This window comes from Panicum virgatum, chromosome 2N (genome assembly GCF_016808335.1).
Source record: "Panicum virgatum strain AP13 chromosome 2N, P.virgatum_v5, whole genome shotgun sequence".
Lineage (NCBI taxonomy): Eukaryota > Viridiplantae > Streptophyta > Magnoliopsida > Poales > Poaceae > Panicum > Panicum virgatum.
Window position 1 is genome coordinate 2,600,524 of NC_053146.1, and position 13,009 is coordinate 2,613,532.

General features: G+C 45.6%; 3 protein-coding genes across 3 annotated transcripts; 1 reads left to right on the plus strand and 2 right to left on the minus strand.

Moving 5' to 3' along the window:
• Positions 1 to 173: 173 nt before the first annotated feature.
• On the minus strand, positions 174 to 629 carry LOC120659112 (BTB/POZ and MATH domain-containing protein 2-like). Its single transcript, XM_039937167.1, has one exon. The coding sequence runs from the start codon at positions 627 to 629 to the stop codon at positions 174 to 176; it is 456 nt and encodes a 151-aa protein (XP_039793101.1).
• Positions 630 to 2,043: 1,414 nt separating this feature from the next.
• LOC120659113 (BTB/POZ and MATH domain-containing protein 2-like) lies at positions 2,044 to 3,392 on the minus strand. The gene is made up of 2 exons (XM_039937169.1): positions 2,856 to 3,392; positions 2,044 to 2,736 (listed from the first exon to the last, which is right to left on the minus strand). Exons 1-2 carry the CDS (start codon positions 3,390 to 3,392, stop codon positions 2,044 to 2,046), a joined length of 1,230 nt encoding a protein of 409 aa, XP_039793103.1.
• A 987-nt stretch (positions 3,393 to 4,379) lies between these two features.
• Positions 4,380 to 5,069, plus strand: LOC120659114. Its single transcript, XM_039937170.1, has 2 exons — positions 4,380 to 4,390; positions 4,544 to 5,069. Exons 1-2 carry the CDS (start codon positions 4,380 to 4,382, stop codon positions 5,067 to 5,069), a joined length of 537 nt encoding a protein of 178 aa, XP_039793104.1.
• The last annotated feature ends 7,940 nt before the right edge of the window (positions 5,070 to 13,009 follow it).

Here is a 13,009-nt window from a genome sequence, read left to right on the forward strand (position 1 = left end):
ACAATGACATAAGACTGCCAAAATGCATGCGTACTGGATTTTTCTTTTCATTATCTATTTAAATGGAACTGAACTGATTCTTGAAAAAGAGTGTAAAAAAGAGCATTATGTGTAAAGATCAGCCACACAAGCTCCGATCCATTCGAGTTGGATCGACAACTAGATCACCAATTTTAACGGAATAACACACGAAGAACACATAAGCCCAAGGGCACCATGAAAATCAATGCATAAATGTAGAAGGAGGCATCTACGCTGACCATCAGAGGGTTGCTTGGCGTCGCCTCCCTTGCGTCCAGAATCTTGGTGAGCACTTCCTTGACAGCAGAGGGACAACGCCTCGCCAGATGCTCGACGTCATCCGTCGCCATGATCGCTCTCGTGTTCCTCCCAGCAGCGATGAACACCAGGCACTTGTCCTTGAGCTTCCAGCACTGGTGGTGCTCGGCTACCAGCAGCATCGGCAGCACCGTGCTTGCGCTGAAGCTGTGCTTGCACAGCTTGTTCTCAGTGACCGGCTTCAGGTCCTTGAGATTGTACCGGTCAGCCGCCACGATCAGATCCTGGGCTATCACGGCGGCCTCTTCCCTCGCGTTCATCACCGTCGCCGGCAGCGAGTCGGTGTACATGTAATGCAGCGACGGTGGCCTTCTCCTTGGCCGGGCCGATGAAATCCGCCATGAAGACTGACGACCGGGCGGCGAGCACGATCTTGTGCGCGGCGAACACCTTGCCGCACACCTCGAAGTCCACGTCCGCGCCCCTGCTTGGTCTCGAGGAGGCGGCCGAGATCCGCGGGCAGGCTGGACATGGAGATGGAGGAGCGCAGCGCCCTCACGGCCGGTGGAGGCGCTCTGCTTGATGCTCCCGCCGGCGTCGTTGCCTGCTGGGCTGATGGTTGCGGCGGCGGCTTTGGTATTGGCGCCGGCATGGCAGAACGCTAGAGGCGCGCGGCCGTTCTCTCTCTGGCGATCACGTCGTCTGTTGTAGACCTGCAAATCACGCCTTCGCGTGATCTTCCAAACGAACTACCAGATTTATTGGTTGTTGATTATATGCACACCCTGATTGTACTAGTTATCAATTTTTGCCCAATTATGCAGCAAGAAATCACTTTTGTAAATTACAGCGTACAAGAGCACAATGATCCAAGCATCTTGAATCGTCATTGGAACTCCAGAAGAACACCACTATCCTCCATGGCACAGCTGCTCCAGTACAGGTGCACAATGGATGTTGCTCGTCTTCAAAATCGCAGAAAGAACATAATTAAATTGAATGTGATGCTCCAAATGCGCAGAAAGACGCGCATAGAGGAAAGGAAAAAGCCCGATTTATACCCTCCAACTATCGTAAAAGTCCATTTTAAATCTTTCAATTGCAAAACCGGACAACAAAAACCATCCAACTTCGAAACTGGACGGATTGGCTCTTACAGTAGTTTCGAAGGTGATTTTATATTTTAAAAATAAAAAAATTCTAGTTAGATCTAAAAAAAATCAAAACTAATTTATTTTAAATTAGAAAAAATAGAAAATTAGTACTAAAAATTGTCTAAAATATAACCTATCTATTATTGCTCTATTTGGATCTTAGTTATTCAAAAGAAAATAGGCATAACCACAAACATCCAAATATTATGAACATAAAAGAATTAGATCTGAATAACTTACAAGTATAATGCCACTATATAGTTACATTTTTAAAACTTTTGATGCTTATTTCATGATTTTTTAACTTAAAATGAATTACTTATGAATTTTTAGTTGAAATTTGAATAGTTTTAGTTCTCACAAAATGGAAAACCACCTAGGGGCTAAATTTGTCTGGCTTCAACAGTTGGATGGTCTCTGTTATCCGATTTCAAAGTTGATGGTTGAAAATTGAACTTTTGTAATAGTTTGAGGGTGTAAATTAAACCAAATTTTTTACTACAGGGAAACATAAAGCTCACAACATTTATTGAAGAATGACAAGTACCACACGATTACAACGTATGCTGAAACTAAGAAAAGAATGACCTCTGCATCTCTAATGTTTTTTTTAAGAATACCAAATAAACACCAAAAGAAGCATCTGGAAACAGCAAGCAAAAATGAAAGCTTTGATGAGACGCTTGCTCCTCGCCATCCTTGTGTCCAAAATCTCAACGATCACATCCTTCACGGCAGAGGGGCTGCTTCTTGCCAGATTCTCAATGTCGTTCGTCGCCATGATCGCCCACGCGTTGGCTCTAGAACCAATGAACCCTAGGCACATCTTCTTCAGCTTGCAGCACTGGTACTGCTCCGCTATTGCCAGCATCAGCAGGACCGTGCTCACGCCGACATGGCTGCTCAGCTTGTTCTCCGTCAGTGACTTGAGATCCCTCAGGTTGTACCGGCCGGCGGGGATGAGGAGATCCTCGGCGAGCACGGCCCCCTCTTTCACTGAATTCATGGTCATCTCCGGCAACGAGTCGGTGTACATGAAATGCAGGAGGGCCTTGAACGACTCCGGGTGCATGTCGCTGATGAGCACGTAGCTGGTGTCCTTCTCCTTGGTCGGGCCGAAGAACTCCTCCTTGAAAACTACCGACCGGGCGGCGAGCACGGACTTGTGCGCGGCGAAAATCTTGCCGCCGACCTCGAACTCCTCGTCTGCCCCTTCCTTCGTCGCCAGGAGGCGGCCTAGATCCGCGTGCAGCCCGGACAGCGGCGGCGCCCTGGCCCTCAGGACGGGCGGTTCCGGCGGCGGCTGTCACCTCGGCCCATCAGATGGCGCCGGCGAGGCAGATGACGGCGGAGGTGCTAGCCTCCCAACGGATGGATTCATCGGGGCAGGCGTTGGCGGCGGCGCCTTCTCGCCGGATGGACTCGAGTGGCTAGAGAGCGTGACGACGACACCTCGGCGGCTGGCTCCGAGCTCTGGCCGACTGCCCGCCGGAAAAACGGTGAGGTCGCATTCGCATCGGATCGCGAAGCATCGCTGCTCTTGAAAAACTCCACGAAGTGCTCGCGCGAGACGAAGCGCTCGTAGCCACACACGTCCCCTTTCCGGCCGAAGGCGGCGGCGACCTTGCCGGACGTGAGATACCGCGCCCCGCCTCCCACGTCGCACATCATCAAAATGAACACCACGTGGACGTCGTCCCCGACTGCGGCGGCGGCGGCTGCCCCGCCGCCTCCTTCATCTTCGTCCATCAGGAGGTAGAGGGACATGAACCCGGTGGTGCCGGCGAGCCTCCCGTTGGGGTAGAAGACGACGCGCCAGGAGTGGCCGCCGACGTGGACCAGGGCAGACTTGGCGCAACTGCCGTTGGCCAGCTTCGTGGCCTCCAAGTAGGAGCCGACGGTCATCGTGAGCACCTCCTGGTCGCACGGTGGCGACGGCATGGCCGCCGACGCCGGCATGGCAGATCGAGCGCAAAGAGACGCGGGCGCGCGCAAGCTTAGTTTCCTAGGGCCGGCGATGGGAACGATAGGAGTTCACGAGATTGACGCGAGGATTTTATCGCGCATGATCGATGCCCATCGCATCACCTACCTATTTCTGTTTTTTGAGGGATAAATATCAAAGCGTTCATTTCGGTTTCCGTACAATATTTAATATATACTTGTAGGATATAATTTATATATTGGTATGTATAAGCTTGTTTTTTCATGGTATATATAAGGCTATAATTCCGTACGTGGTCGGGATAGGCCATGTGGTAGTCGTATAGTACTTCTAGTAGAGGTGGTAAGGCGTTCTCCAACGCCTCCCCCCAAACCCCCCTCCCCCGTGTGGGGGGAGCTTTAGAGGGGAGGGTGCCTCCAACAGCACCCCCTAAAGCTCCCCTACGTAGGGGTGGAGTTGAATCTCCCCCCACATATAGGGGGGAGATTACAACTCCCTCTATACTCTAATCACGTCATTTGTTTATGATAAAAAATTTATTTGAATTTCGTAACTTGATAACAATATGTATTATAGTAGTACAAATATAGTACTATTTTTTTCAGAATTTAAAAATGATAAATAAATAGTTAAAGAGTGAGGTATAGTGTATAGGGGGAATGGTTGGAGAGAAGGAGTTATAGGGGGAGGAATTTTTTGGAGGGAGGTAGTAAAATATAGTAAATAGTACGTTTGGGGGGAGTTGGATGGGGGGAATGGTTGGAGAAAGCCTAAGGAGACAAAAATAATTTAATCTAGATATAATCTAGGGTACAACTTAAAAAGAGCCCAACTTTTGTTTTATAGAATTTTGAGCTAAAAATAGAGTATATATGAAGATCAAGTTGGATTGCGATAAAAGTATAGAGTCATGATCCATTATCACCTCTAATACTACTCGCACTTGCCCATTATCACCTCTAGTTTAGCTAGTTCCCACTGACGACGATTATTCTGCGGCGATGAGCCCATTGTACGCGCCCCTAGCTGCCGGTGCCAAGGACGATGACCTGATCCGTCGCGAGGGCGGTCGGCACCGGGCACCACATGCTCAAGGTGGAGGGCTACTCGCGGCTCAAGCACACGCACGGTGACAACAGCAGCCCCTCCTGTCCGGCGAGTTCAGGGCCGGCGGCCACACCTGGAAGATCTGCTGCTACCTGGACGGGGCGCACAAGGAGGACGCCGGCTTCATCTCGCTGTACCTGTCCCTCGCCGACCCCGGGACGAGCGCCGCCGTCCATGCCGATGTCGAGTTCGAGCTGGTCGACCAATGGCCGCTGCTGCCGCTCTGGTGCCGGCACCGGAAGCGCTTGCAGGTTTCCCCCTTCCAGCCGGGCAAGTCCTGGGGCTTCCCCAGGTTCATCGGCGCCGGTGCCCTCGAAGGCGGCGGCTCCAGGTCCCTGAAGGGCGACTGCTTCGCCATCCGGTGCAAGGTCACCGTCGTCGAGGAGCAGGGCGCCAAGGAGGAGGAGGTGCAGGCGGAGGACATGGAGAGGATAGGTGTGGTCTGCCTGTGCATGGACGGCTCGTGCAGCAAGCTCCACAGCGCGAGGCCGGCCCAGACCTTCCCCGAGGGAAAAAAAATTAGGTACAGCAGGGCTGTAAACCTGTGCCCTTACAGTCCCATTGAAGCGCATCTAGGCCGATAGATGCTAATGGTAAGTTTCAGTGATTAATGTCAACCGTATGCGACTAACATGAGTTTTGAAGGAAAAATAAGTGATTAGTCTTGTCTCATATGAAATGTGAAAGGAGACCCCTCAATTCGGAACAATCATGCGTGCCAAGGACTCAATTTTAAAGATTAAGGACCTTTCTAGTCTCAAGTGTCACAAGGAGATGAAGGACACTTGATTTAGCTAGGGTTTATAGTTTTTAGTTCTTGACCGTACTATTAAGAGGGGTTCATTAGTTAGTAGCTTGACCAAAATTGAGTTGGCCTTAGAAATCTTACACACTCGCTCAAAAACAGCACAAGATGGTCAATAGAAGTTAACACAACGCTTGGAAGAAGAAACAATTGAAGTTACATTCAAATCCAAGTCAATTCAGTTGAAAACGATGAAAACAGCAGCACCGGTTTAACCGATGCCTTAGCATCGGTGCATTCGACGCTTGGCGAAAGTTCCGACGCCCCTGTCGTTCTATCTCTCTGGATGCAAGCAGAAATCAAATCAACAATCTCTATAGCACCGGTTGAACCGATGGTCCCAAGCAAAGCACTGGTGCATTAGATGTACTATGTTACAGAGAGCATGTTTTGATGGACCTCAACTCGTCTTCAGCACCGGTTGAACCGACGCTTCAGAATCAACCACCGGTGCATTGGATGTACTATGTTCCAGAGAGCTTGTTTGAGTTGATCAGTGAACCTCTTCAGCACCGGTTGAACCGATGCCTCTACGGAGTATGCACCGGTGCAATGATGCAAGCCTGGATACTGTGTTAGAAACCCCAACGGCTACTAATTGGACACAGAGAGACCGGTTGAACCGACGCCTCAAATTTGTCACCCGTCGGTTCTTCCGATGGTCACGGTTTTTCTGCAGTGGACTTCCAACGGCTATGTGACCCTCTCCACTCTATATAAGGGAACCCCCTGGCTCATTTGAAGTGCCTTTGACACCTTATATACTTGAGGCCACCCTTGAGAAGAAGAGAAAGTGCTTTGAGCAAAAGAGTGAAGATCTAGTACATTGATTGTGCTTCAACCTTGAAGAATTCAACCTTTGCAAGTGTAGCAAGTGTGTTTGAGCTAGGGCCAACTAAGTGTAGGTCAAGTGAAGGCTTAGGAGCTTGTTACTCTTGGTGCTTGATGGCACCTAGCCGGTCTCGGTGATCGGGAGGTTCTTGGTGAGCTCTTGAAGTTTGTGGGAGCCCCAAGACAAGAAGATTGTACACGGTGTGAAGCTCGCCGTTCCGGAGATGGAGAAAGAGCATTCTTAGTGATCACTTGCTCCTTGGTGAAGCTATACCCTTGTGTGGGTGCTCCAACATGGATTAGGGGGAAGCGTCAACTCCTTGATACCACGGGAAAAAATCCTGTTGTCTCGTGTCTCTTACTTTTATTTCAAGCAATTAAATCCCTTTATTGTTATTCTTGCTTTTGATTGCTTATAGATTGACTAGGACAACTTGTATGGTAGTGTGAACTCTTGCTTAGGTTTTGATCTTGCTAGTATGCAACCATCTAGACAAAATGATCATGATAGTGTGTTTACCTACCTAAGGATCTTTTGATAGCGTGCTCTAGTGACTAGGTTTCAAATTTATAAATTGGGCAATACTAGTCTAGGCTAAGGACTAGGTACAAATTTGAAAAAGTCCCAATTCAACCCCCCCTTCTTGGGCCATGATCCTTTCAATTGGTATCAGAGCCAGGGCTCTCTTTTTAGGCTTAAAATCCTAGAGAATGGCCGGGGGAAGTGGTGGTCCATCCAAGCTCGATGGGAGAAACTATGCTTATTGGAAAGCTCGCATGGCGGGTTACCTTGAGGCTATTAATTCCATCGCTTGGGCGGTCACGGAAAAACCTATCGTTGGTCCTTGGAATGAAGATCAAGTCAAATATGGTGCTAGAGCGAAGAATGTTTTGTTTGATGCTCTTAGTGAGGAGATTTTTGCTCGTGTTCACAGTAAAAAGACCTCTCATGAAATTTGGGAAGCACTTGAAGCTATCTATGTTGGTTCTAAAAAGGTTCGTGAAGAAAAATATCAAGTGCTTAAGGAAAAACTTAATGAATTCAAAATGCTTCCAAATGAGCTGGTTGAACAAATGTATGATCGATCGAATGTGCTTATTGAGGACATTAATTCTCTTAAAATTTCTCCTTTGTCTACTAGTGACATCATCCGGAAGATCGTTCATTGTCTACACAAGCCCAAGTACAACATCGTCACCTCATTGCTCTATGAGAAGGATCTTGAAACACTTGAAGTGAGTGATGTTGTTGGGAAGATTCGGTCTCATGATATGTTCCTCTTGGGAGAAGTTGATCCACCGCAAGAAAAGAGAGATCTTGCACTCAAAGCTAAGAGTGATCATAAGTCCAAGAAAAAGAACAAGTGCAAAGTTCCATCACCAAGCTCAAGCGAAGATGAAGCTAACGAAGATTTAAGTGATGAAGATGGTGATGTTGAGCTAGCACTTCTCATGAGGAAGACCTCCAAGATGATGTCAAGGTTGAACAAGAGATGGTACAACTATGACCCCAAGAAAAACAAGTTTTGTACCCGGAAAAGCAAGGACAATGTCAAGAAAATTTGTTACAATTGTGGCAAATATGGCCACCTCTCATATGATTGTCCGGAGCCTTCAAAGCTCAACAAAAAACAAGAAGATGATGACAATCAACACAAGATATCAAAGAAAAGTCATGAGAAGAAGGACCACAAGGAGAAAGGGTCTTTCACAAGAAAAGAGAAGGTCAAGGCTTTCCTTGGAGAATGGATCACAGATGCAGAATTCTCAAGTGATGACTCAAGTGATGAAGAATCCAAGAAAAAGTTTGTGCGGATTGCCATGCATGATGATGAAGATGATGGTGATGAGGCACCTCTACCTCCACCACCCATGTGCTTCATAGCAAGAGGTAACTCCAAGGTGAGTAATGATGACGACTCCTCTAGTGATGAAAGTGAACATTGCTTATCTCCTAATGAAGTGCAAAACATCCTAGATGAGTACCAACAAGTGATCAAGAAGTACAAATCAAAATGTAAAGTTTTTGAAATTGAATATGCCAAGCTTAAGGCCTCAAATGATGAGTTGATTGTTAGGCACAATGAGGTAATAGAAACTCATGATATATGCATTGTTCCTAGTAAGAAAACTTAGAGAGGAGCATGACAAGCTACTTGTTAAGCATGATGAATTGAATATTAAATATGAGGAAGTAGTTATGCTTAACAAGTCACTTACTTCATACAACAAGAAGTTTAAGCTTGATTATGCTAACTTAAGTATGATGTATCAAGAACTTGACCTTGCCTTTGATGTCTTGGATGAAGAACTAAAAGAAACTCAAAAGAAAGTCATCAAAGTCAATATAGCTACTTCTTGTGATGATCTTGTGGAGTTGTCTCACCCTACTACTTGTCATTACACTTCTCCTTCTTGATCAAAGACTAACCATGACAAGGAGAAACAACTTAAGGAGGAACTTGAAAGTATGACCAAATGCATGTTCAACGTGACAATGGGAGAATACTTGCACAAGGAAATCCTCTTTCACAATGCAAGGCACTTTGGGACAAATGGACTTGGATCATTTCCCAAGCCTCCGGAAAATTGTCCCAAGTCACTGGAGCTCAAGGCATGCTTCAACAAGGAAGTTGGCTCATATTGTCAACATTGTCAAATCACCGGGCATCACACAAGGGAGTGTCCAATTCCTACTCGTCCACCTCCTACCTTGCCTCCTAATTACAAGTCTCAATTCAATGAACATCATTTCTTGTTAAGCAAGCTTAAAAGTGGCAAGGTCGAGGCAAAGTTCATTGGCACTCACATGAAGGGAAAGCTACCACGCCAACTATGGGTTCCTAAAGCTTTAGTTACTCATGTCAAATGACCCAAGCTTGCTTGGGTTCCCAAACCTCAAAAGTGATTCATTTGTGTGTAGGTGAACTACATAGCCGGTGGCAAGCATTGGGTACTTGATAGCGGATGTACACAACACATGACCGGCTATGTAAAGATGTTCACCTCACTAGATGAAGATGTGGGCGATTATGAACATGTCACCTTTGGTGATAACTCAAAAGGAAAAGTGGTATGTTTTGGTAAGGTAGCCATTACCAAGGATCTTTCTATCTCCAATGTGTTGCTTGTTGAGTCGGTTAGTTTCAATTTGTTATCTATTGCTCAACTTTGTGATTTAGGACTAATATGCACCTTTAGTGATAGTGAGGTTGTAGTGACAAGCAAGGAGGACAAGAACTTAATATTCAAAGGATTTCGACATGGTAACATTTACCTTGTTGATTTCTCATCTAATGAAGCAAGCTTGGTGACATGTCTCTTCTCCAAGAACTCCATGGGTTGCCTTTGGCATCGCCGCATTGCTCATATTGGCATGAGCCAACTTAAGAAGGCCTTCAAACGAGGTATGGTGGTTGGTGTCAAAGATGTTACTTTTGACAAAAACAAATTGTGTAGTGCTTGTCAAGCCGGAAAGCAATTTGCATCATCACATCCCATGAAGGCTTATTTGTCAACATCAAGAAGCTTAGAGCTACTACACATGGATCTCTTTGGGCCAACCACCTACAAAAGTCTTGGCGGTAATCTCTATTGTCTTATAATTGTTGATGATTACTCTAGATATACTTGGACTTTCTTTTTAGAGGACAAGAGCAAGACTATGGGGATCTTCAAGATTTTTGTCAAGCAAGCTCAAAATGAATTTGAGTCAAGTGTTGTGAAGGTCCGGAGTGACAATGGCACGGAGTTTAGTAACACTCAAGTAGAAGAGCTTTGCAACGACATGGGGATCAAGCATGAGTTTTCATCAACATACACACCCCAACAAAATGGAGTGGTGGAGAGGAAGAACAAGACATTAATCACTCTTGCAAGAGCAATGTTGGATGACTATGGCATCTCGCAAAGATTTTGGGCGGAAGCCATCTACACCGCATGCCATGCATCCAACCGAGTTTATCTCCACCGCTTCTTGGGAAAGACACCCTATGAGCTTCTCATTTGGAGGAAGCCCAACATCTCCTACTTCCGGGTGTTTGGATGCAAATGCTACATATTCAAGAAAATAAAGAACCTAGGCAAGTTTGAAAGTAGATGTGATGTTGGTTTTCTTGTTGGTTATTCATCAAACTCCAAAGCATATCGAGTATTCAATAGTGCTACTAGCAAGATTGAAGAAACTTGTGATGTGGAGTTTGATGAGACTAATGGCTCCTAAGGGGAAGTTTTCTCTTGTGATGATGTTGGTGATGAACCACTTCGAGAAGTCATGAAGAATATTACTATTGGGCAAGTCAAGCCAAAGGAGGAGGTAGAAGAGCTACAAGTCTCATCCACTCAAGTTGAAGTCACTTCCAAGGATGACTCAAAGGATGAAGACAAGTCTACACCACCACATCACAATGATGAGTCATCCGATGAAGAAGATGATGCCTCACCTCCTTTCCATGATGCCCAAGATGAACAAATGGTTGAAGAACAAATTCCATTTGATGACACGCACATCACAAGTGAACAAGCCCAAGCTCAAGATTAAGATGGCGAACCACTAGGAGAATCAACGTCTCAAGCACAAGAGAGGCTTACAAGAACTTCAAGAAATCATCCCATTGACTTGGTCATGGGTGACCCCTCCGGTGGAGTAAAAACTCGTAGACGGTAATATGCCTCTTTTTGTGAACATTACTCGTTTGTTTCTTGCTTGGAACCCACAAATATAGATGAAGCTTTTGAGGACCTGGATTGGGTGATGGCCATGCAAGAAGAGCTCAACAACTTTACCCGCAATGAAGTTTGGGTTCTTGAAGAATGTCCTCAAGACAATAATATCATTGGTACTAAGTGGGTCTTCCGCAACAAACAAGATGAGCATGGTTTAGTGGTTCACAACAAGGCAAGACTTGTGGCAAAGGGCTTTGCACAAGTTGAAGGGTTGGATTTTGGTGAAACATTTGCCCCCGTTGCAAGACTTGAAGCCATCCGTATCCTTTTAGCGTACGCTTCACATCACAACATGAAACTCTTTCAAATGGATGTGAAGAGTGCGTTCTTAAATGGCTTTATTAATGAGTTGGTGTTTGTTGAACAACCTCCCGGGTTTTAGGACCCTAGATATCCTAATCATATTTATAGGTTGCACAAGGCGCTCTACGGTCTCAAGCAAGCGCCAAGGGCTTGGTATGAACGCCTTCGTGACTTCCTTCTCAACAAGGGCTTCAAGATCGGGAGGGTGGATACAACTCTATTCACAAGAATCATCAATGAAGAGCTATTCGTATGTCAAATCTATGTTGATGATATCATTTTTGGTTCAACTAACCCCACTCTTTGCAAAGAATTTGGAGAAATGATGGCTAGGGAATTCGAGATGTCCATGATCGGTGAGCTCAATTTCTTCCTTGGGTTTCAAATCAAGCAATTGAAGGAAGGGACTTTCATCCATCAAGAAAAGTATACAAAGGATATTCTCAAGAAATTCAAGATGGATGATTGCAAGCCGATCAAAACTCCAATGCCAACTAATGGATATCTTGACTTGGATGAGGGAGGTAAATCGGTTGACCAAACTCTCTATCGTTCCATGATTGGGTCGCTTCTTTACCTAACCGCATCTAGGCCCGATATCATGTTTAGCGTATGCATGTGTGCCCGTTTTCAAGCTAATCCTAAGGAATCACACCTTAGTGCCGTTAAGAGGATCATTAGATATCTCAAGCATACGCCTAGCATAGGCTTGTGGTACCCCAAAGGCGCTAGTTTTACACTCTTAGAATACTCGGATTTGGACTTTGCCGGATGTCGTGTGGATCGCAAGAGTACATCGGGTGGGTGCCACTTGCTAGGGCGTTCCTTAGTCTCTTGGTCGTCAAAGAAACAAAATTTCGTGGCCTTGTCAACCGCGGAGGCAGAATATATTGCCGCCGGGGCTTGTTGTGCTCAAATCCTCTACATGAAGCAAAGCCTCTTGGACTATGGTGTAGTATTAGATAGGATCCCGCTCCTTTGTGATAACGAGAGTGCCGTTAAAATTGCAAATAACCCGGTTCAACACTCTCGCACCAAGCACATAGATATTCGCCATCACTTTCTAAGAGATCATGTGGCAAGGAATGATATACTACTTTGTGGTGTTCGTTCCGAAGATCAATTTGCGGATATCTTCACCAAACCTCTAGATGAGAGCACCTTTTGTAGGTTGCGAAGTGAGCTTAACGTTCTAGATGCTTCTAACGTCATGTAATTGCCTTGTCATATAGATGCATTTCATATATACAAATGCTAGGGGTTTGTCTAACGTTGTCAAGATAGTGATGAACATGGGTCTTGCATGAGCCGGTGGTCTTGGTTTCGCTCATGGCATGAAGAATGGTTATCATGAAGAAGCTTGCCAATGGTTCAAACTTGACAAGATAGATTTAAATTTTTGCAATGCATGTGCTTGTCGTATAGAATGCATCCATGTTTAATTTCTAGCTTTGCATTGTCATTGCATCATGTTAGTAGCATCACAAGGGAGCAAATCACACTTTGAGAAAGATATTCATGCTAAATATGATATATCATCTCTACAAGAGTGATAACATCAATATTGCGCTTTCATGCCTATTGAGTCACGTCCTATCGAACTTAAAGTTTCAATCTCTAAGTTCATAGGTGTTGATGCTCCTTAGAGCCCTCAATTACGTACCGCAAGCGCACGGATCGTGTGTAGCTTTTCCCTTAGAGTATTCCATCCAAGGTTTATCAATCCACGGATCGGCAATGAACGACCTAGGGTTTTCCATCTAATCTAATGGATCTATCCTAACATGAAGCATGAATTGCATATAAAGAGTAAACCTATATAAGATGTGAGTGATGTGTATAGGTTGATCTCATCCATGA